Below are 24,539 nucleotides of genomic sequence, written 5' to 3'. Positions count from 1 at the left end.
TCATATTGTTGCCTTAGCATTCATATACATGCACTCACCATTGCTCTAATGATAACTAAGAAATGGGGATTTACTTTATATAATGCTAAGGGACTTGGAAATTTAGGAGGCCATACACAATAGAAGTTCCGTGCTCCGCATTCATAATTCTTGGTCCTACATACATAATTAGATCACACTGCAAGTTTCAATATTAGCTCTAGCAGAGTTCAACCATATTAAATAGCTAGTATGAATACAGAACGTATAAATTTTATAAATTAGATTGTATAGGTTTTCTTTTCGATTAGAAGCATGCATGGTTGAAACTATTAGAGAGAAGAAAAGCCAAAAAAATCCAACCTTTACATTTGCATTTCATATTAAATATATCATAAAATCATTAGTCCAAGTAATACGAAGAGAAAAAAAATTCAATTAAAGGTCATCAACTAATAGCATGATAAAATATATTTTTCTAAATGTAGTTTTCCCAAAAATTACTACTTCTAATCATCAACTTTAACCCTTTGACCTCTATGGAAAGGATGGTTTTAACTTTTGGCCAGACACACAAACACATAATCCCGGGGCCGGGGGGGACTTACAGCAAGCGAAGTATCAAAACTTGTCATATTTATATGATTTGAAAAACGTAGGTGGTGATTGGGATTTGCAATATTTGTAGAACAATTCTTAATCTCATTACATGGACCTAATCCGAAGGACAAATATAGAAGATGGGCAAAAGAAAAATCAGATAATTAATTGCTAAAACTCGCATGAAGATTTTGAATAGACGCCATGCTACCAAACATGCGTACCAGCGTGGATTTTCTTGATCCTGATAGCTGCCAACTTTACGGAAACACTGTAGATGAAGTTGAAGTTTTTTTTTTTTTTTTAACCTTCCAAATGCATTATACCTAACCTACTAATAATTGTCACTGATAAGTGATCAAGTATTCAAAGAAGTGCCTGTATAATTGTTCATAATTCATCCACCACACATTTGTGGATGATGTAACACTCCTCCCTTGTACAGTAGTCTAGGGATTTTAATTTCTTTTTTTTTACAAATAAAAAAAGAAGGAAAAATAAGAAGAAGAAAAAACCTTTTAAGCATTCAATAGTACTAAGACCTAAGGGTATTATTGTTCTGGACTGATATATGGGGTTCAAACCAAATACTAAACTAAACACACCGGTCCGAGTAGTTGATACAGCAACACATACCCACTAATAAACACGCATGGCAAATTACTATACAAAGAATGCATGATATAGCTGCACCATACGAAAACTCCTTCCAAAAATACCTCCCACCATTATTAAAATTATCGAAGTGAAATTTTAATTTTAATTAAAAATATATAACTATCATCTAAGGAAATGTATATAAGTTTTGTCCTATGCATAATTGCACTATCCATATACCAAGAATCCAAAGATTAAAGGTAATAACAATAGACATGCATAATGCATGCAGTCTATTCAAATTCATTCCATTGATTTTTTTTTATTAATCCTTCTAACACTGATTTTAGAATTGGAGTTCTTGCAAGTAATCAGAGTACCATATATACATGGCCAAGGAGAGCTTCATCGGGATTTTCATGACCCTCTTATATTAATCAAAATAGCAAAAGAAAGAAAAACCACATATAACATTTTCTTATTTAAAATATATCTAGTAGATTAGAAGTTTGTACTATTTTATTCTTTCTCTATATAAGGTATCACCATTCAACAGTACATAAGCTTTGTTAGTACACTTGCATGAGGAAAAGACAACGGGTGACTTAGGACATTTTCGGTATAAATATTTATGCATAATAAATAAAAATAATTAAATATTCTTATAATTATTCATAAAAAAACATTTCCTTAAATGACATATATGTATTTTTTTTTGTTTTGCATAAATATTCTTTATAGACAATTTTATATAAAACACAATCATATACTAAATATAAGTATATCTCCTACTAAGAATGTTAATCTTAGATTTATGATCTTTCGAGAAATTAACTACTCATGTTAGACTCAATCCTTTTTCTTTTTAGAGAGAGAGTGCTAGACTCAATCCTTGATAATGGACATATATGCATTATCTCGTCTCATGACAAGAGGTTTTGTACAGTGAATGGCCATCCAACTGCCTAGAGATCCTCAAATTGTCCTCCACTAGATGGATTTGATAGGGTTAACAGAAAATATATATATACATAGGAATAGGATAATGCTCAATTATGAAAAAATCAATATGTTGGGTAGCCATGCAAATTAATTATCCGATTAAAGCAAGAGTAAGAGAGAAAAAAGAGATTAGGAGCAAATTATGGAAAAGTTGGAAGCCGAAATGAGTGAGGAGGGAGGTCCCCCCACCCACTAACCATGTTAATTTAGTTTGTTGATAAGGAAATCTAATGGAGATATTGATACTTTGATAGAGATATCAACCGCAAACGTTCAAAATCAACTTTTCTTTTTTTTACTGCAACTTTCTTTTTGACTGACAAATTAGGAGTAGTAGTTCACCAAATCCTTTTCTAAACATCTGGTTTTGTCAATGTTGCTTTCTCCCTTCATTATAACAAGCGATTTTCACTATTGCTATAATACATCGATCTATATCCAAAGGCCCGTGTAGAAAGTTAACTTGTTTTACTTCTGCTTATTTCATTTTTGTTATCTATACAATATTACACAGCTTCAATATCTTGAATATTAATGAAATTAATTATAAATGTATTTGACAAGAGTATTTTTATTGGTTTTTAACTTTCTTTACTAGCTAAAAAATTTGTTTAATTATTTGATAAATGAGTTCTTTTAATAACTTTTAATGATTTTTTTATAATTTTTAACTTTTAATTTTTTATATTTATTTTATTTTTGTTGTTGAATATTTATTAGATTTATTTTTTAATCTTTTTTTATTCAAGGCAAACTTTTATTATTTTTATCCTTTATATAAATTTATATTTTTTGATTAATTTAACATATAATTTTATTAAACACTTATAATTCAATAAAATAAATTTTCAATTTTCAATTACAATTAATTTTTCAACTTTTAACTAACATTTTAATTAGTTTTGTGAAACATATAGCTTATATGATAAACCAAAAATTCTACTATTAATTAAGGAGTTCTTAATCCTTATGTCTATTTTCGTTAACTGTATAATTAATAAGAACAATTATATAATTAACGGTAGGAAAAATCATATGATTGTATAACAATTTTTCATTGCGATAGATGGCAATGATAATTGTTATATAATTAACGATAGGAAACATTAAAAAAAATTAACGATACAGCTTCAACGTTGTGTATATAATTATTCATTTCGATAGAAAAAAATATTATTATTATTATTATTATTATTATTAAGTATTTGAAGTTTCTGTAAAAATATATATATATTTGTAGTGATTTACGTTTTCAACTTGGTGTGTATGGTACCCTGGTGCCTTCATTTAATCTTTATATCATAATTCTTTGGCTGATAAAAAAAATGGATCCATTTATAAAATACGTACATTTGAAGCTAAAATCACATCAAATTAATGAAAAATGTGGAAGCTAGCCTAGCGTTAGTAGTTTTACTCTTGACACCCGATAAACCTTTGTGCATGAAAAATTAAACACGCACTTCTTTTTTTTTAAAATAATTTTTACTATTGTCTATATTTGTATATTCTATTATTCATATTTTAATTAGAGTGCCATATTATATAACTAACACTACTTTTATAGAGCTAGGTAATACTATATAATTAAGCATAACTGCTTTGAAATATATTTAATTGGATCGTAGAAAACGTTAAAACATATATAAATCTTTTATTGAGTATTCAACTATAACATATCAACGATTATATTCTGATATCTAAGCAAACCAAAATTATAATTTAAGCAAAGCAAGTATAATAAGCAGAAATACTAACGTAAAATCGACATGAGTATAGTTTGTTAATACAAATTGAAGTATAAGTAAATATATCCCTAACTGACAAACTAACATCCTTAACCGTCTTTAACTAAAATTTACGTTTCCTTTAAACAGATGGTAATTCTGTAAGTTACGCAAGTTCAGATACTAGTGTAAGTGTATCTCTACTCCTTTTTTATTTCGGTTGAATGTTTTTTGACAATTTTATAAATATCAACTATCTATCTGTTATATCTAATTATATACAATTAATCTTCAAAAAACATGCCTTGCTATCTTTAATAGAATTCTCCTTTTCAATGGTATTTTTTTTTTCATTTTGAATATTTGAACTCGAAACTTTTCTTCAATAATCTAAGTTCAGTCACTTGTATCTATGTAATGTTTGAGAAATTAAAGATAAATGCTAGTATTTTTTAGGAAATGGTTTTTCTATAAAATACACGAATGCTGATTTCTGTCAAACTTTGTTTTATATATATTTCCAATTTTTTAATTAATATTTGTTTTTAAAAAAACTATACCATATCGTTCAAAATTAGCTATTCATACTCTGCGTGAGTTTTGTGTTCATATGATAAAGCAACGCTGATTCTTAAATTGATCTTTTAAAAGTATTTTTGGATTTAGCTTGTGTATGTGAAAAAGTATAGGATATATATAGCTGACCAGTTTCAAATAAATCTGTCTTTATATATCCTATATTTTTAAGTGAAAATCATTAATTTATCTATTATTGATTTAAAGTGATATATGATTAAAATAATTTAAATTAATCGTAATAAATGCTCGTTTTCTAATTTTATGCATCTCTTCAAACCGGCTCTAGATTAAGCATATTACCAAAATAGTGTAAAATTTACTTTTTTAGTAATATACACTCCCTTTTTTCCTACATAAACATTACAATTAAGACTTTTGATTTCTCACCAGGATCTCAAACTATTTTAACAAGTTTTGATTTAGAGATTTAGAGTTAATTATAAGACTAATTTTCAATACAAGAGTTGATTACACTTTCTACTATATGATAGTTATTGCATCGTCTATTGTTAACTATTTGTTTCATTGTTAATGGAGAATATCATTTAATTTTAATGCACTATTAAAACTGTATAAGAAAAGTAAAAAAACAATCATAATGATTAAAAGAAGTTTCATTGTCAATAAAAAAATTTAATTTGGTCTGTTTTTATGGACCATCATAAATGTCTAAAAAGGTAAAAAAGAAATTTCATTATCAATTGAGAAAATTAATTGAATTTATTTTTATGCACCACTAAATGTCGCATAAAAAGATGAAAAAGCCAAAGATTAAAAGAAACTTCATTGTCAATGAAGAAATTTGATTTAGTTTATTTTAATGTACTATTCAAACCACCTAAAAACACGAAAAGGTCACAATAGACAGACAAAACTTTATTTTCAATGTAAAAGTTTAAATGAGTTTGTTTTCGTGCACCGCTAAAACTTCGTAAAAAGGCCAAAAAGATCAAAAGAAACTTCATTATCAATATGAAAATTAGATCAAGTTTGTTTTAATACACTAATAAAGCCACCTAAAAAATTGAAAAAACCACAACAATCAAAATAAGTTTCATTTTTAATGGAAAGATTTAGTTGAAATTGTTTTTTCTGAACCGCTAAAACCGCATAAAAAGGTGAAAAAGTCACAAAGATCAAAAGAAATTCCATTGTCAATATGAAAATTTGATCAAGTTTGTATTAAAACACTACCGAAGTCACCTAAAAAGGTGAAAAATTCACAACAATTAGAAGAGGATTCATTTTCATTGGAGAAATTTAGTTGAGTTTGTTTTCATGAACTACTAAAACCGTCTAAAAAGGTGAAAATCACAAAGATCAAAAGAAACTTCATTGTCAATGGAAAATTTTGATCAAGTTTGTTTTAATGCACTACTAACCCACCTAAAAGAGTAAAAAAGTCACAACGATCAAAAGAAGTTTCATTTTCAATGGAGAGATTAAGTCGAATTTGTTTTCATGCACTCCTAAAACTGTAAAAAAGTGAAAAGGATCAAAAGAAGTTCATCGTTAATGAAGAAATTTGATCAGGTTTGTTTTAATGCACTATCGAAGTCACCTAAAAAAGTGAAAAAGTCACAATAATCAAAAGAATCTTCATTTTTAATGGAGAAATTTAATTGAGTTTGTTTTCGTGCATGGTTAAAAATCCATAAATAGGTGAAAAAGTCACAAAGATCAAAAGAAACTTTATTGTCAATAGATAAGTTTGATCAAGTTTGTTTGAACACACCACTAAAGCCGCCTAAAAAGGTGAAAAAGTCAGACCAGCCAAAACACGCTTAATTTTCAATGGAGAAATTTAGTTGAGTTAGTTTTCTTGCACCGCTAAAATTCCCGTAAAAAGGTGAAAAAATCATAGAGACTAAAAGAAGTTTCATTGTCAATGGAGAAATTTGATTGAATTTGTTTTAATGCACTACTCAAACCATCTAAAAAGGTGAAAATGTCACAACAATTAAAAAAACTTCATTTTCAATGGAGAAATTTTGTCGAGTTTATTTTCGTACACGACTAAAATTGTGTAAAAAGGTCAAAAAATCACAAAGATCAAAAGAAGTTTAATTATCAATAAAGAAATTTGATCAAATTTGTTTTAACACATTACTGAAATCACCTAGAAAGTGAAAAAGTCACATCAATTAGAAAAAACTTCATTTTCAATGAAAAATTTTAGTTAAATTTATTTTCATACACCACTAAAATTATATAAAAGAATGAAAAAGTCACAAATGTCAAAAGAAGCTTCATTATCTATGAATTTTTTTTGATCAAGTTTGTTTCAATGCGTTAATAAAACCACGTAAATACAATGAAAAAGTCTCAATAATCAAAAGAAATTTCATTATCAATAAAAAAAATTAATGAAATCTGCTTTAAACACCAATGAAACTGTAAAAAGTGAAAAACTACAACAATAAAAAAAACTTCATTGATCATGATTAAATTTGGCTAAATTTGTTTTAACACGCCGTTGCAACCTTGTTTAAGAACATGATAAAAATCACAACAATCAAAATGAACTTAATTGCTAATAGAGAAATTTAATCAAATTTGTTTTAATGCATTAGTAATTGACAAACGTTGTTAAATTTATTTATAATTTAACTTAATATAACAAATTCTTGTTTTTCTAATATGATCGTATTTATCATATTGCTATTATATTGAATTAATTCTACATAAATCTTCATTTGTGAATATATATTAAAAAAATGTTTCTATTTAGTATTAGGCTTGGTCTTCCTTTAATGGCCGAATGAGTTGTGTCACCGTCACACAAATGTCTGAAAGTAACTATTTTACTGATACATTCTCACCAACCATTTTTAAAAAGTCTCGAGTGACAGCCAAACCAAAACGATCTCACAGCAGAGACAAATAATAACAAGAGAGAGAAAAAGTACAATTAAAAACCACACTATAAAGAGAAAAGCAAAGCTGTCACAAATGTAACCACAGTTGAAACGTAAACACATTATCATTTTTTTCTTGTTTTGCCTATTGCCTTTGGTTTCTTTCTCTGGTACGTTTCTGTCAGATCTCGATTATTCTCTAAGTCCAAGAATTCAGTTCAACCCTCCATCATTCAAAGCTACTTAAGTCACTTCACAGTTCACACCATCCTAACCCAACTAAACCAACCTTTTTCCTTTCCCATAATTTAATACTGATATACAGCACAGCACAGCACAGCACAGTAACTGTTTCTTGCTCACTGGGTTTCCGCAATCTACATGCATTCAAATTGCTACTAGCTTCTGCCAATTCCTCGTGCATTTAACACGCTAAACTTAAAAAGCTGGTTTAAGGGTAGCAGAAAAAAAAAGTACTAGTTCTATTACTTGTAGTAGTGTAGTATATTTAAGCCTCTGCCAATTGAGTTAAAAGAGTTGATTGCAATTATGAAACTTTACCTGAGTGAGTGGTAAAGCCGCAAGAACTGCCCCATAAGGTGGCGCTATTCTGCTATTTTATCTCTTTTCCCTCGTTTCGGAAGGAAAAAACGAGATAAGCACGCTGCTTAGGAAGGAGTTACAAGGAACCTTCCCTTATTTGCTGCCCCTTTAAGCTATCCCTTCTCAGTTATAAATCCGCAAGAGTAACCAAACCCTTTCATTGCATTGCTCAACTTTCATATAACTTGGTATGTCTCAAACACCAAAGTCTCTTCTTCCCTTTTCAGATTCTCTGACCTTCACTTAGCTTTTAGTTATTTAGTTTTAGTTTAGTTCCTTACTCAGTGTTTCTTTGTGTGTGCTTTAACATATTAGAAAAAGATGTTACCTCAAAAGCAAGCTGAAGAAGCCATGATGTCAAGCCTCACCCAAACGATGGAGCGTGAGGAGGGAGAGGAAGTGAAAGGGGAGACCTCACAGTTTAGCTTTAAAAATGCTCTCTGGCATGGTGGTTCTGCCTATGATGCTTGGTTCAGCTGTGCCTCAAATCAGGTAACACTATGAATCATGAAATTCCTACAAATATGCTGTGGTATGGTTAGGCACATAACCAAACCATACTCCTTAAGCATGTGGTTGGTACATGTGTATAAATAACATAAATTGGGAGATATCAATAGTTTAAATGGATCTTAGTACTTTTCTATTATTAATTTCTGGCTTAGTGGGAGATACCTATGTTCACCCAAAAAAATGAGTCAAGAAATGCTAGTTTCATGATATGAAATGAGATTCTTCTCAGTTTGTACCCAGTTTTGGTTTCTTCTAAGGAGAAAGTAAAAAAAAAAAATGATTTTTTTCTTCTGGATTTTGTGATGCGCAGGTTGCTCAGGTTCTGTTGACTCTGCCTTACTCATTCTCTCAGCTGGGAATGCTTTCAGGCATCATATTCCAAGTGTTCTATGGCTTGCTTGGGAGTTATACTGCTTATTTAATTAGCATTCTGTACATTGAGTACAGAAGCCGGAAAGAGAAAGAGAATGTCAGCTTCAAAAACCATGTCATCCAGGTTAGATATCAGACAACAATTCAAAACTTTTCCACCCTATACACAGTCCCATTTTGTTTTTGCTCAGAAATATGGAACAAGTTTCACTTCAATTTCTTTTCTTTTTTTTGTAGTGGTTTGAAGTGTTGGAAGGCTTGCTGGGTCCATACTGGAAAGCTATTGGATTGGCCTTCAACTGCACTTTTCTCCTCTTTGGATCTGTCATCCAGCTCATAGCTTGTGCAAGGTCTCAATTTCCTCTTATAATCAAATTGTATCTTCTTTTTTTAATTGGTACAGACTATTACTGCCATGTTTGGATTAGATTCAATTTTATCATAATCAATTCCAAAAATACATTGAAAGTCAAGAAGCAACAAATAGTTTCTTTCACTTTTTCAATTTTTCACTGTAATTTTGGAGTCAGAATCAATTCTGATAGCTATCCAAATACAGTAAAGGTCATTTAAACTCTTACACCATGTTAGTTAGAATGTATAGCGCATGCTCAATAGAAAACTGTGGATTGGACTAGATGTGTATCTAACATATGAGATGTAGTATTATAAATTAAAAAATTAGCCCCTCTATATTTATATATGCTTTAACTTGTCTTTATATGCAGTAATATATACTACATTAATGATCACTTGGACAAGAGGACTTGGACCTACATATTTGGAGCTTGCTGTGCCACCACAGTGTTCATTCCATCATTCCACAACTACAGGATATGGTCCTTCCTTGGTCTTGGCATGACCACCTACACTGCATGGTATTTGACCATTGCAGCCCTTGTTCATGGCCAGGTAAGCAAAACCAACAACCTTAATTGTTTTTTCTCTCTGGTGGGGTTTCTCTCCTTTGAAATTGTTTCAACTAAACTTTGTTTAAAAAACCTTGTTTTAAAAAAAATTAATTTGTAGGTTGAAAATGTGACGCATTCGGCCCCAAATAAGATGGTTTTGTATTTCACAGGCGCCACCAACATACTCTACACTTTCGGCGGGCACGCCGTCACAGTGTATGCACTTTTTATTTTTTTTTGCTTATTATGTTGGACAAAACAATTATGATATTGTTCTTTATTGTCTAGGACAGGCAGCAAAGATAATTGGAGAATTTCACTGCACGGTCCCTTTCTTCAATTGTTCTTTATTGCAGCTTTATCTTGCATTCATTCTAATGACCATCGGAAATAAGACAAACATTATATGTAGCACTTTTGAGTAACCATTACGATGATGTCTTGGCTCACGGTTATACTGTCATTAGCAATAAAAAATTTCAAACCCCAGTTGAACTTTTTTCTATTTAGTGTGAAATTCGATATGTGGTGTTCTGATCATGCTTCCCCCCGAAGACTCCATCAATTTGATAAATTTTTATCATATATAAAAATAAAAATAATAAGTGTTGGGACATTTTACCCCATGGTACGTCCTAGTTATTTATTTCACTCAAGTGAAAGGTGCAAGAGACACAAAACTTCGAACGTAAATACACACATTAATTATATTCATTTGTCTTTCCAGCATTATCCACGAAGAATTGTTCGATGGTCCAACTAGATAAATGGTGCCAAAAAGCGTGTGTTTGCTGTTTGGCATTAAAATGCACAATTCTTGATCTAACTTGGAAATTCTCACATGGGCAGCTTCTCTTTCCTTTTAGTATAATCCATATTTTTCAATAAAAATATATGACAAAGTCTATTTCATCTTTTTTTTTTTATTTTAACAAGTGATCCTGATTTTGACAGTGGAGCATACACATTGGCCATTTGTAGATTTTTAAGTTACGCAGTAAACATTAATACGGACCGTGGGATATGACTATTGCAGGGAAATCATGCATGCAATGTGGAAGCCTCAGAAGTTCAAATATATATATCTTTATGCAACAGTTTATGTGTTCACCCTCACTCTACCATCTGCTATTGCCGTTTACTGGGCCTTTGGTGACCAACTTTTGGATCATTCCAATGCCTTCTCGCTCCTCCCTCGCTCTGGCTGGCGTGACACCGGTGTCATCCTAATGCTCATTCACCAGGTCCATATATGCATTTCCCTCCCTTGCAACAAATTATTACATGGTTACGGTCTCACGGACTAGTACGGTCTCAAATAATTTTTTTGTGGCAGTTAGATTTTTCAATTTATAAGAGTTAAAACTTTATGTGTGTTACATGAAGTTCGGTTAGGATCTCAGTGATCTAGAATTATATAATAATTTCTCCTCCCCGACATTCTTGACACTAATGTATTAGATATATTAATACATAAACAATTACCTAATCAAATGGCAAAATTAACTGATTTTAGTAATGAAGTATATCTGTAGCTTGAGGTTGTTACTTGTTAGTTACTAACTGATGATTGGTGTATTCCTACGTAAATGACAGTTCATCACATTTGGGTTTGCTTGTACGCCATTGTATTTCGTGTGGGAGAAAGTGATAGGAATGCATGACACAAAGAGCATATTTTTGAGGGCAATAGCGAGGTTACCTGTGGTGATACCAATATGGTTTTTGGCCATTATTTTCCCTTTCTTTGGGCCCATTAATTCAGCTGTGGGGGCCCTTTTGGTCAGCTTCACCGTTTACATTATCCCTGCTTCTGCTCATATGCTCACATACAGATCTGCCTCAGCAAGAAAGGTATATATATGTTCCAATCTCCATTCTCTCCACATCTTATCTTAAATATCTTAATTTGTTTCTATATATTTTCTACCTTACGTGTCTCATTTAACTGCCGTATTTCATGGCATATGCTAATACACTAGTCAACTTTCATGGCATGTTTGTATTGGTTTCCAATTACCAATAATGTTACTCACCCTAGCTCACATTGAGCATCATGGGTCGTTAGGATTTCATAATTTTGGTCTTGTTTTCTTCTATACCCAAAAACTAGATTATTAAATCATTAAAAAACAAACAATAAAGAGGACTACATTGGCTATTTAGGACTGTCCATTTTCTGTTATCACACCTTGACATCTAAGGAATCCTTGAAACCTCTTCTTGTGGTGTTGTGTGCTTATTTGAGGATATGATTCCAGCTTAATTTGTGATTTAGCAGGAAGTGGCTTCTTATCTCCCAGGTAGTGTAAGTCCTAGTGCCACTAGTTATAGTATTTTATTAGAATTTGAAAATTTATGAAACAAAATGAAGTTGGTGCCGTTTCTTTGTCAATTGTCGTTTAGTTATGTATATGCTATGGTAGTATAGTCAAACTACCACGGGTACTATGTTAACCACATGTTAACAATGAGCTGGGCCATGCCCAACTAGCCCAACCTAACACTCTCAAGTGTTCCTTCACAGCACTCACCATGCTAATCCTATTCCTACTCCTACCATGTGTTCATGGTGAATTCTAAGTTAGTACTATTTGCTTCACTGGATACTTCACTTGTACATATAATAATAAACATAGAAGCAAGTTCCTTAAAATGAACTAAAATATTGAAATTGTCCTCTTTATGATCAAGAAAGGAATAAGTTAATTTATGATGACAATGATTTCTAATTTTTATTTTTGTTTATAATAATGTCCAAAAAGTGTTTCTTAATTTGATTTTGCAGAATAGAAACTACGTTCATTATGTTTTATGAATTTTTATGCACATTTATATACGTATCTTATATGTATAATTGGATACATACTGAATCTTATACACATATCGTATTTGTGGTTGACACTATTGGCACATGAACAGTTCAAAAAACAAAAGTTAACAATTTGGAAGTTCATTTCCTAATTATGGTTATTTGTTTTGGTATTTTAAACAGAATGCCGCGGAGAAATTGCCCTTCTTTATCCCTAACTGGACGGTGATGTACGTGGTGAATGCATTTGTGGTGGTGTGGGTTCTGGTGGTGGGCTTTGGGTTTGGAGGGTGGGCCAGCATGACAAATTTCATTAAGCAGGTTGACACATTCGGGCTATTTGCCAAGTGCTACCAATGCCCGCCCAAAGTTCTGCCCTCCTCCAACCACACCTTGCATCACTGAAAAAACTATGTTCCTTTATTTGTATAATATGTAGGGTGGCATCAGCATCTACCCCTTTTGTGGAGTGTGCTCTATTATTATCCTTATCTTTTATAGTTTTATCTCCATATAGACACATTATTGTGAATGCTGATGTTCCCTTATGTAGCAATGCAATATAATATTATTGCTTTTTTGGAATATAATATTCATACAACAATCTCTTATAATACTTCCTACAACGTTCCTTTTTCTTTTTTCTCTACCCCTTTCCATCAAATTATTCATCTTTCTTTATTTACTTCCAATCTATCTTATAATTTTTTAAAAAAATATTGTATAAAAACAATCTCTCGTTTCTTTAATCATATGGCTCATCATGAACATCACTATAGTTAGCCCTAGGGATTGATATTTGGCATAAAGCGACATCAAGTAAAGCCTGCACAAGTTTATATTATAGCTTCAATTTTTTATAAGACCATGCTTTCATTTTTCGCCTAATCATTTTCTTCATTAAAGCTAACATTAGGCCGTAGTGTATTTTGAGAGTGGAACCTGCGGGATTCTAATTACTCGTGCTATATCTAATTTCATCAAAATATTCTATTTCCGTGATAAGCCAAATTCAATAGGGTAGTGCGGTAGTGAGTTGTATTATTTTCAGAAAGAAAATGAATCAATTTATAAGCAAAATTTGCAAAAGTATACCCTCCATGTTTGACTGGGGTTTATTGAGTGTAATTTTCAGGAGAAAGGACATGCATTCGATTGATAAGTGAATTTTGTACAATGAGGATAATATCATGAACTAAAAGTGTTATTGGCATGTTTAACAAGCTAAAACAGTGATATTCAGTTCTTTACTTTATTTATACATGAGTTTAATTTACTAAAATGGTATCTCCAATAAATTTTATTAAAACTAAACTTTATCAATTCAACCATTTGCATGAAATATATTAAGTTTACAATTTTTATGTAATAAAAAATTAACTAATACTCCGTTATACTTTATGTATTCGTATGACTTCTTTACGGATGATACTTCATATAATTTTGAAAGAGGGAAACTAATCGATTATTTCTGTTTAAAATATATCTAGGTGAAAAACACATTGGGAATTGATAAAATTATCTAATGAGCTGTTTACCTTCTTTTTTGGAAGTTTTTGTTGTTGGACTTAAACTTGTGTCCAAAAGTGACTCTATTTACTTTTGGGCTTTGATTCAAAGTGCTTAGGGTGTTGCTAGGTACACTCAACATTTTTTTGTTAATATCTAAAATGTCCTTGATTTGTTGTTCCTTTTTTTGTGTAAGTGGTGATTCGTAAGCAGATTTTTCACATATGAATCAACTTGATTCGTATGAATTATACAGATGAAGTTGATCCATAAGTATGAAGTTCATCTGTATAAAGCATACGAATCTTAATTCGTATGGTTCATACAGATGAAGTTCATCCGTATTGATTTTTTATTTTTTTTAATTCCTTAAATTTTTATTTTTTTAATTATTAATATTTTAAATTACTTATTTACGCATTAAAAATATTTTACTATTACAAAATTTAATATATATTAAGTTTTGTAATAGTAAATATTTTTATTTATAAAAAATATACGGAATAAATAATTCGTATGAGTTATATCAAAATTAATTATCATAAAATTTATTATTTAAATTTACATGCGCACACATTAAATATACATTAGACATTTTAGTGTTATGTAAACATATTAATTATTAGATCAAAATTAATTGTCACAAAATTTATTATCTAAATTTATATGTGCATTAAATATATTAGAAATTTTAGTGTTATATATAACGACATTAATTATTTTATAACATAATTAATTTATTAGTTCAATTGATTAGATGATGATGATAACGCAAAATTTACATATTCTCTGCAAATTACCTAATTTGTATTAGTTCCACCGAAGGATAAAATAAAAATTGTACAAGTTATACTCTGGATGTACCAATAAATTGCATGGTGGACGTAGCAACACCCTCGGTATGTGCGTAAACGTAAGGACGAAAAAGATCCCAGAAAGTGAAGCCCTATGGAGACTGATCCAGTAGACCACTCAGCAGCACATGAGAAAATTTTCATAGTATAGTATTGGTTCCTTGCTGGGAAACAGGAAGCATGCATGCCACTACGTGAGAAAATTTTCATACGATTGGTTTCTCACTGGCAAACAGCGAGCATGGATGCCACTACGTGAGAAGAATTTCAACTTTTATACTGTAGGGTCCACAGTAGCAAACAACGTAGAAGCATGAGTCCACCGATTAGATAAGTCCATAATTTATTTTTTTACTTAATTTGTTAGTTTTGTTCAAAGATTTTCCTGTTGAAGTTCAAATTGACAATCTCTCTTCCTTAACTTTTTTCTTTTTCAACTGCTTAACCTACCTTACATTTTATATCTCTCAAGTCCATAATTGTTGTCTGGAATACGTACGGAAAATGAAAGCAAAAAACAAATTACTCAACTTAGATTATGCCTATTGCCTAATGAAACATATAAATATGGGCGATCTTAAACAAAAATGACCCAGAGAAGTTATTGGCTAAGTGATCAAGCATGTATTGAGTGTTAGATTCTCAAGCAGTGGTACATATACGTACGGGAAAGGAAAACAAAAACAAATGACTTAACTTAAATCAGTACAATGAAAATAAAATCTTTATGCTTTTCCAATTATGCAATATATGATAGCATTCATTTAATCGAACGCTTATAATTTTTAAAATTGTTTTCTTGAAAACTCTTGGGACAAGTTTCGGGTGATGGTGAGTTTTTGTTTTTGAATTTTCAAATGTAATTTTTAAAATAAAACATGTTTTATTAGAATGATACTGAAATGTTTTTTATTTCAAATTTTATACACTTTTAATTTATTTTCAAAAATAATAAAAAATATTTATAAATTTAGTTTTAATTTAAAAAATATATTATTATAAAATTTGATATTAATCCTTCTTACCCCAATCTTTACTATTATTCCAATCACCATTAGAGTCATTATCATGATTATGATCATTATTATTTGTTATTGTTATAATCAATATTTTTATCATCAAGATTGTCATCATCGATATTATCATAATTATCATCATCAATTATTTTGATTGTTATTATTATTATCATTGTCACCTCCATCATACACATTATTATTATAAATAGTGAGAGTAAAATTAAAAAAATCCAAATATTATATTAAATGTAGCAGATTAAAGTCAAAAAGACTAATATTATTTGTTTATAAATAAATAAATAAATAAATAAATAAATAATTTATACAATAATTTATTTATAAAAATAATTAAACAGAAGTTGACACGTGGGAAAATAATTAATTAGGACATGAAAAGTGATAAAATCTTACTTTATAACTATATAATAGATATAATATACTAGATATGATTAGATTAAAAGTAATATATATTTATTTAAATTAATTTATATTGACTAAAATTTAACCAGCCTAACTAATTTATGCTGATAGTTTATAATTTTAGTATATTATGAACAGGTCATAACATATTAAAATTTTTCATTCAAAAAATAATAAAAATTAAAATTTTATAAAATTAAATTTATGTAATTAATTAATTTATATAAAATACCACCTCCAGTTCTAATTATAAGTATTACATGGTCCAATTAAATTTCACCAGCATTAAGAAAATTTATTAATTTATTTTAGAATATTAAATTTGTCTTAAATTAATGTTATTTTTCAAAATTAGCTATGAATAAAATTAACAAATATTAATCTGTCACTAACATGTCATTCTAAGACTAACTTCACTTAAAATATTTTTTTAAGAAAATAATTAATAAAAAAACATTTTAAAGTACGACATGCAATAAACAATTTATACTACATCGTCTTTCCTTTTTTATATATATCTCTCTACTTTCATGAAATGTAAGAAATAATATATAAAAGAAAGATAAAACTAAAAATATTATTACTCAAACTATAATATGAATTATTGTATAGACAATTTCTCTTTCTCAGATAACATTTATATTGTATTATAGATATTGGTAGTTAGTTACAATAGTTAAAATTTGTCACTAATTAGTTTTTTTCTTTGGAGATACTGTCAGTTAGTTGGTTAAATTTTAGTCATTACTTCAACAAGCTTTTTTTTAGAGGAGCTTCAACATGCTCTACACATAAATTAAAATATGTATCACACTCATTTGTGTGTAGTACAATGGATTAATTGTATATGACTTCTCTATGGCACTTTATCTCTCAATTTAGATAAGCATTATTAGAATCATTCGAATGAATTTTGGCTGAGAAAGATTTGTTAACATACTCTTAACTATTTTCTTTTTTTAAATTAGCTTAATATTTAATTTAAAGATTTACAAATAAGAAAAGAATATTAATTAATTATTAAATTCAAAGAAATAGGTGCATGAAAATGGATTTTTTTTTTTTAAAGAATAACAAGAATTAAGAATCGCCCACGCGTGTAAATCTGAATCAGGTTGAACTGCGAACATATACACTATCACTAAAAAGGAAAGCAAATGTTAAGGTTCATTGCACAGTAGTTTAATGAAATGAAATGCTATGTAACGGAAGCAGGTTTTACGCGCTGCATTGGAACTTGAATCAAAGAGAAAAAAATAATAATAAATAGCACTAAGCTATTCATTCAGTGAATGCATAAATTTCTCAGCATTAGAGTTTGAAGAGCTAGAAGCGGTGGTAGTAACTGAATTTGCAAAGATGCTTTCTGCAACACTTCCAGTGTCCCTTACATCTGCAAAGGGCTCCTCCTTGGCCTTCTCCCGCCGCATGGTTCCTTCCGGCCACCGTCTATCTCCGGCGACACTCACCGGCGTTTCACTCTCACGCGCTCCTCTCACGTTGAGGTGCTCTTCACTCTCAAACACCCCTTCCTATGGTAAGTGTTATTTTGGTTTTGCTAGTTTTGTTTTGAGTACCCCACCTGAAATTATAGGCAGAATGACGAAAGGGTAGCTATCCTGTTCATAAAAATTCAATCTTGTTCCACGTTTAAATAAATTCTACGATAACTGTGTAAATGGTGAGTGGTGGTTTGAAAGTGCTTTAACTTTGAAGGCAAAAATGACAAATGGGTAGGTATCTCGATTGAAAAGTTTTAATCTTTTCTCCGTGTTTGAATAAGTTCTTCGATATCCTGTGTAGTAAATGAGTATTTGTGATTTTATTTATTTATTTACTAAATGATGACTTAAATGTGTGTAACTGTGAAGGCAAAAATGACAATTGGGTAGGTATGTTGATTGAAAAGTTTTAATCTTTGCTCCATGTTTGAATAAATCTTCAATATCCTGTGGTAAATGGGTAGGTATCCTGTTAAATAGTGACAATTTGATTAATTTTAGATAAGTGAAGGAGTCTGTGGCTAATGTTGGTGCTTCCATTCATCAGCATTTGGTTAATTGCTTTTGTGTTTTCAATAATTATAACTTTTTTTTTTTTGGTTTTAATCTTGGACTTAACATGTATGACGGATACTACTTTTGCAGTTGAGGAAGGAAGAAAGTTTGTAGAAGCTTCAAAGAATGGGAACTTGATTCCTCTCTGTCAGAGCATCTTCGCTGACCAACTCACTCCTGTCCTTGCTTACCGGATTTTGGTTAAGGAAGACGATTGGGAGGCTCCAAGCTTTCTTTTAGAGTCTGCAGAGCCTAGTTATCATGCTTCGAGTGTTGTGAGTTTGCTTTTTGGAGTATTGTGATTTTGAATTTTTTGAGTTGTTTGTGTCTTTAACTCTTTATTGAAACTGAAGACAAGATTGATTGTTTATTGCAGGGGCGCTATAGTGTTTTAGGAGCAAACCCAACTATGGAAGTTGTGGCAAAAGAAAATAAGGTTACAATAATTGACCACGAATCTGGGAATTTAACTGAGGAAATTGTTGATGATCCTATGGTGATTCCCAGAAAAATCTCAGAGGGTTGGAAACCCTATCTCATTGATGAACTACCAGATGCATTCTGTGGTAAGAGTTTTATGATCATAATGCCCGTATTTAGTAAAACAACTTTGTGCAACGTCTGTATGGATTACTAACGTATAACGTGCAACGTCTGCATGGACAAACAACTTTGTGATAACTGAAAATCCTAAGATAGAAGAGAAAATTAAATCGACTTGTCGTTTATGCTTTTATAATTTATAGTATCTGATGTTGACATCTTGTGGTTTTAGATGATTAAGATTGTCACCTGAATCTTGCTTTCTGCGTTACTTGTCGAGTTGTCGTTACTTGATGTCTTATTTATGTTATCTGTGTGCCTGACGCGCAGATGCTTGTGTGGGTGTTCACTTGCATGTGTGTGAAAGACAGAGGGCTGTATTCTTGACGTGTTTTTTCATCTAATTAACTTGTTTAAGCTGCTCTTCTAGGTGGTTGGGCAGGTTATTTCTCATATGACACTGTTCGTTATGTGGAAAAGAAAAAGCTACCATTTTCAAACGCTCCAGAGGATGACAGGAACCTTGCTGACATACATCTGGGCCTCTATGAGAATGTGATTGTGTTTGACCATGTAGAAAAGGTACCTGTTTTTCTATGCTTCACAAGTACTGTATCAATGTTGGCATCTAGTTTGGTGTTTCTCACAAGACATTTTTTTGTTTCTAATGTTGACATGTAGCTCACTATTTCTAATTTGCACTGTAGTATATCCTCTTATCATTTTAAGAAAAACTCAATTCAGATTGCTTCATAAACAAAATGTTATGATTTCATTTCTTTCCTATTGTTTTTAATTGGATTTTTGTTCATTGAATGAGGAACAAAAAATCTTTTCAATGTTCATGTACATGCTGTTTTGACATTATTGGATATATAATGATCTAATTATTATTTGAAGAGTAGAAATCATGAAATGACCAATTACTATTTAATTGCATTAATATGGATTATATTCAGGATTCATTCATAGCTTCAATATTTCATGTTCACTCGTATTCTGCATAACAGAAAGCATATGTGATTCTTTGGGTGAGGGTTGATCGGTACTCCTCGGCTGAGAGTGCTTATAAGGATGGAATGGAAAGATTAGAAAAATTAGTGGCCAAATTACAAGATGGCCAACCGTAAGTCATCTATTAACCGTTTCTCTCTTTAATGATGTACCTGTTATGATTGAATCAAAATTAATTTAAAGCATGTGTTTCCTAGCCCAAGGCTGGCTCCAGGTTCTGTGGATTTACATACTCATCATTTTGGTCCATCTTTAAAGAAGTCAAGCATGACAAGTGAAGCATACAAAGAGGCAGTCCTTCAGGCAAAAGAACATATTAAAGCAGGGGATATTTTCCAGATTGTATTAAGTCAGAGATTCGAACGAAGAACATTTGCTGATCCTTTTGAAATTTATAGAGCATTGAGAGTTGTTAACCCAAGTCCTTATATGGCCTATTTGCAGGTTTATTTCTGCGTAACATCTGAAACTTCTTCCTTCATTCAAGAAAGTTTTATGGTTCAGCTCTTTCATGTTCTATGATTATGTATTTCCTAAACAGGCTAGGGGATGTATTCTGGTTGCTTCAAGTCCAGAGATTCTTACACGTGTAAAGAAGGTAGGATTTGTACATATATTAGATTTTTAAATTAAATTATACTTATACTTCTTATTTGGTGACTGGGATATTTGTCATAAATCATAAATAAAAAATATATTAGACTTTGTTAAATTAGTCTATTATTTATTTTAAAACAGATAGTTATTATGATTTTGTCATTAACAGAATAAGATTATGAACCGTCCATTGGCTGGGACAGCTAGAAGGGGGAAAACACCTGAAGAAGATGCAAGGTTTGAAGCAATATTGCTGAGAGATGAAAAGCAGTGTGCAGAGCATGTCATGTTGGTTGATTTGGGACGCAATGATGTTGGAAAGGTTTGTTATAAATATTCAATATAATGGATACTCCTATTTGTTTTTTTCCTGTTCAAGGTGTCTTGAAGCAATAGCTTGGTCAATTATATTGTTCATTTAAAGAAAATACTGCCTCTCTTATTTCTTATATTATATTTACTCTATAACCTCTTCAATTGGAGTTGACGTTTTGAACACCCACCTTTCTTGTGTTAATCCCACAAGCTTCTCATCCATTCTCAATTCATGATCAAGACATCAAAATAGAAAATCTTGCATTGGGTTTAGGGATAAGTAAGCTTGCTTTGATGACTTCCATCATGTCAATGCTACACTTTACTTCTGTGTTACACAGCTATACCCCTTCCCTTGCCCCATTGAGAAATTGAACTGACTAATACTAAGTTAAAGGATTAAGAAACTCAATAACACTATTCTTACACAAATGGAATCAGGCCTTCTTTTCTTTGCACATTATTCAAAGTTACATCTATCAATATGAGTGTTTTTGTGAAAGCAATAAAAGCAATGCAACGGAGAAGCAACCTCCATGTTGCTTTGGTGTTTTTGCTGGGAAAGCTAAATTTCTCCATTGAACATGGTTTGGATGTGTTTTCAAACACACTATATAGCTAATAATTGGAGTTCAACAATGCTTTCATTAACTGTGGTTGTCAGTCCATTATCTGAACTTGTAAGGGTGTTCGGTGAAAGCCAATCTGCAGTTAGTTATCTGGTTGTGTTAGAAGCAGTAGGTACATATGTATCTTGTTAACTGCTGCTTTGTGGATTTGCTGTAATTAAGCGTTCTTCATTTCTTTGTAACAAATAGATATGATAATACCTCATTTTGTTGTATATCATGATGTAGAAGAAAGTAATTTATTCTGACTTTTTGAGAAAATGGTTTATATTTGGTATTGTGATGATTCTCGTAGCAGGAGTTTCTCTTTTGTAGGTTGCAAAAAGTGGTTCTGTCAAAGTTGAAAAGCTTATGAATGTTGAACGATATTCCCATGTCATGCACATAAGTTCAACGGTGAGAATATTTTCTTGATATCAAGTGTGTTGGTTTTTCACAAAAGATTTCTTGTAATTCTGGTTACCAACACTTCCCCTATATTATTAAATTGATGCTGCCATGGTTCCTCTGTCCCAAAAAATTATTTCTCTATCCAATTAAGTCAGAACACTGGGTATTATTTCATTGCATTTTTCTGTTTAAACAAAAAATGTTGCTTATTTATTGTAGGTTACTGGAGAGTTGCAAGAGCATTTGACTAGCTGGGATGCCCTGCGAGCTGCATTGCCCGTTGGAACTGTCAGTGGAGCACCAAAGGTTTGTAATTTTCTCGACTTCTTTTTAGTCAACTACGAATGAGAAAACGTTTTTGTTTTCATTTTCTGTTTTTTACTTTTAATTACAAAACTGTTTCCTTACTTCCAATCTATTTCCTGTTTTGAAATATGTGTTCAAAACTTTCCACCTTGATTCATTCTTATGTGGATGCAGGTGAAGGCGATGGAGTTGATTGATGAGCTGGAGGTGACAAGGAGGGGGCCTTACAGTGGAGGATTTGGATACATCTCTTTCTCTGGTGAGATGGACATTGCTCTTGCTCTCAGGACAATGGTATTTCCGAGCGGAACCAGGTATGATACAATGTACTCATACAAAGACGTCGACCAACGCCGCGAGTGGATTGCTTACCTTCAAGCCGGAGCTGGTATAGTTGCTGACAGTGTCCCTGATGATGAGCACCAAGAGTGTCAAAACAAAGCTGCTGGTCTTGCTCGTGCCATTGATTTGGCTGAGTCCGCTTTTGTTGATAAATGAATTTAGATATCTCATGAATATATTCGTAGTCATAGTCATAGTCATATGCATAAAGTTGAAGCTACTGATTGTTTGTACAATCCAGATGGAGTTTCAAGTTTAAACTTCATTCATGTAGGTACAAATTCCATTAGTGGAATGAACTTATTCTTGTTTGAACATATGAAGATCATTGTCTTCCATACCAACATTAAATCATGTTAATGTGGAGAGATATATGATTAAATTAATAGTCTATTTTATAAATATTAATTTTGCATTTTAATATTTTAGATATTTTTTAATAATTTTATTTCACTTTTGTTTCCGTAGTCAATTTCTTTGTTAAATCTTTTGTTTTATATTAAGCGTATTACATGTTAGTGTGTTTGGTTTGGTCATAGAAAATTATAGTGAATAAATTCACAAAAAAAAAATAATACAGTGAATAAAAAAATATGGTGAAATTACCCCAAAAAAACATGTTTAAAAAAAAATCACTGAGTTTAACTCACTTTATTACCAAGCATGCATATAATTGTTTTTTATAGCACATGTATATAATTGTTGAAATTGTCTATTAAACTTTGTTTTTGACATATTGTTTAAAAAGACAGGATAGACAGAATAACATTGGACAAGTAGTTGAATCACATGATAATTCTTACTATTGTACGCTATTAAGTAGTCAATGCACAATATAAGTCATTTTGTGTTGTATCTTGTTTGATATGTTTATATATTGGACAAAATAATATAAATTTTACTATAATACCCTTTGTATTGTAAGCTTATAAGTAACAAGTTTCTTCGCTTCTTCGAAGTCCAATGCTGCTGGTCACCACCGCGAATGGAAGTAAGCACTACCATTAGTTTCGCGAGGATCTTCTCTTCCACAGTGGGGTGGTTCATGACATGAGTCAAAAGAACTAGCTTAGCGCCACCAACGAGTTGTCCCTCCGGCGAGAATGGAGAGGAACTAGAGGAGGACGTGGTAGCGAAGGACATTGACGAGGGCAATCGGGGAGAGGTGATTGTCAGTGGCGAGGTAGGTGTTGTGGACGACGAAAATGGAGAGGGAGGAGCAGTTTGAGATATCCGTGGCGGAGGCGAGGAGGGAGGTGAACATGGATAGTATTGCATTTTTGCTTTTGTTAGACATTGCCAAAAAAATGTACCGAATTTTTGTAAGTTACAAGTTTTTTGATATTTGTTCAGTCCATCGTTCTTTATTTTATATTTTTCCTTAGTCATTTTTTAAATCAAACATTGGATAAGTATTTTTGTGTTGTCTAATTCCTTATTTTTTTAACAAATCAAACACTCTTATTTTTTGTTAACTCTTTATTTATTTTTTCTTCTGTTAATGGTTACAACAGTTATTATCTCATCAAGTTCAATACAAATAACATGTGATACATTGATTAGTATTTTTTTTCTTACTTTAATTAATACAATGGGTAGATGGTATAAAACTCTACTCTATTGAATATTTTAACTCAAAATTCTGCAAGTGTTATTAAGTGGATACATTTTGAAAATATTATAATCATTACAAAAGTATTTTTATCCATGCTAACATTAGTTTATACTCTTTGCTACTTACTTTATTTTGTCTCTAAGTGTACATTTTATCTCCTATTTTTCACAATTTCACTAGTCTTATCATCCAACTACTTTATTTACATATTTTGTCACTAAACTTTTATACTTTTGAGCATTTTATATTTCTCTAAGTTAACTGTCCCATATTGTTAATTGTGGTTATGTGACAAGATAATTATTGACTTGGCAAGTAGTGTTGACATAGGCTAAATGACATGATAGACAAATGATGATGTGGACACAAGGCTCATGGT

The 24,539-nt window shown here is 31.0% G+C and overlaps 2 protein-coding genes across 2 annotated transcripts; both read left to right on the top strand.

The window, feature by feature from the left end:
* Positions 1-7,432: 7,432 nt before the first annotated feature.
* LAX14 (auxin transporter-like protein 14) lies at positions 7,433-13,140 on the top strand. The gene is made up of 9 exons (XM_003552410.5): positions 7,433-8,133; positions 8,261-8,437; positions 8,769-8,954; positions 9,068-9,180; positions 9,559-9,742; positions 9,860-9,957; positions 10,778-10,985; positions 11,338-11,595; positions 12,737-13,140. The coding sequence occupies exons 2-9, from the start codon at positions 8,267-8,269 to the stop codon at positions 12,956-12,958; spliced, it is 1,440 nt and encodes a 479-aa protein (XP_003552458.1). The 5' UTR covers positions 7,433-8,133; positions 8,261-8,266; the 3' UTR covers positions 12,959-13,140.
* A 4,350-nt stretch (positions 13,141-17,490) lies between these two features.
* Positions 17,491-23,161, top strand: LOC100790900 (anthranilate synthase alpha subunit 1, chloroplastic). Its single transcript, XM_006601891.4, has 11 exons — positions 17,491-17,889; positions 18,500-18,684; positions 18,786-18,975; positions 19,383-19,534; positions 19,963-20,078; positions 20,164-20,410; positions 20,508-20,564; positions 20,733-20,885; positions 21,823-21,903; positions 22,117-22,203; positions 22,378-23,161. Exons 1-11 carry the CDS (start codon positions 17,712-17,714, stop codon positions 22,699-22,701), a joined length of 1,770 nt encoding a protein of 589 aa, XP_006601954.1. The 5' UTR covers positions 17,491-17,711; the 3' UTR covers positions 22,702-23,161.
* Positions 23,162-24,539: the final 1,378 nt, after the last annotated feature.

This window comes from Glycine max, chromosome 18 (assembly GCF_000004515.6).
Source record: "Glycine max cultivar Williams 82 chromosome 18, Glycine_max_v4.0, whole genome shotgun sequence".
Taxonomy (NCBI): domain Eukaryota; kingdom Viridiplantae; phylum Streptophyta; class Magnoliopsida; order Fabales; family Fabaceae; genus Glycine; species Glycine max.
Note: the sequence above shows the minus strand (reverse complement) of the source record. Positions and strands in the feature narration are given on the sequence as shown.

What these genes read in the sequence shown, in the direction of transcription:
- LAX14 (XM_003552410.5), top strand. Translation starts at nt 8,267, where the DNA reads ATGTTACCTCAAAAGCAAGCTGAAGAAGCCATGATGTCAAGCCTCACC. An exon ending in TCCTAATGCTCATTCACCAG is followed by an intron (nt 10,986 to 11,337) that starts GTCCATATATGC and finishes CGTAAATGACAG; the next exon opens with TTCATCACATTTGGGTTTGC. An exon ending in GATCTGCCTCAGCAAGAAAG is followed by an intron (nt 11,596 to 12,736) that starts GTATATATATGT and finishes TATTTTAAACAG; the next exon opens with AATGCCGCGGAGAAATTGCC.
- LOC100790900 (XM_006601891.4), top strand. Translation starts at nt 17,712, where the DNA reads ATGCTTTCTGCAACACTTCCAGTGTCCCTTACATCTGCAAAGGGCTCC. An exon ending in AAATTACAAGATGGCCAACC is followed by an intron (nt 20,079 to 20,163) that starts GTAAGTCATCTA and finishes TGTGTTTCCTAG; the next exon opens with CCCAAGGCTGGCTCCAGGTT. An exon ending in TCATGCACATAAGTTCAACG is followed by an intron (nt 21,904 to 22,116) that starts GTGAGAATATTT and finishes TATTTATTGTAG; the next exon opens with GTTACTGGAGAGTTGCAAGA.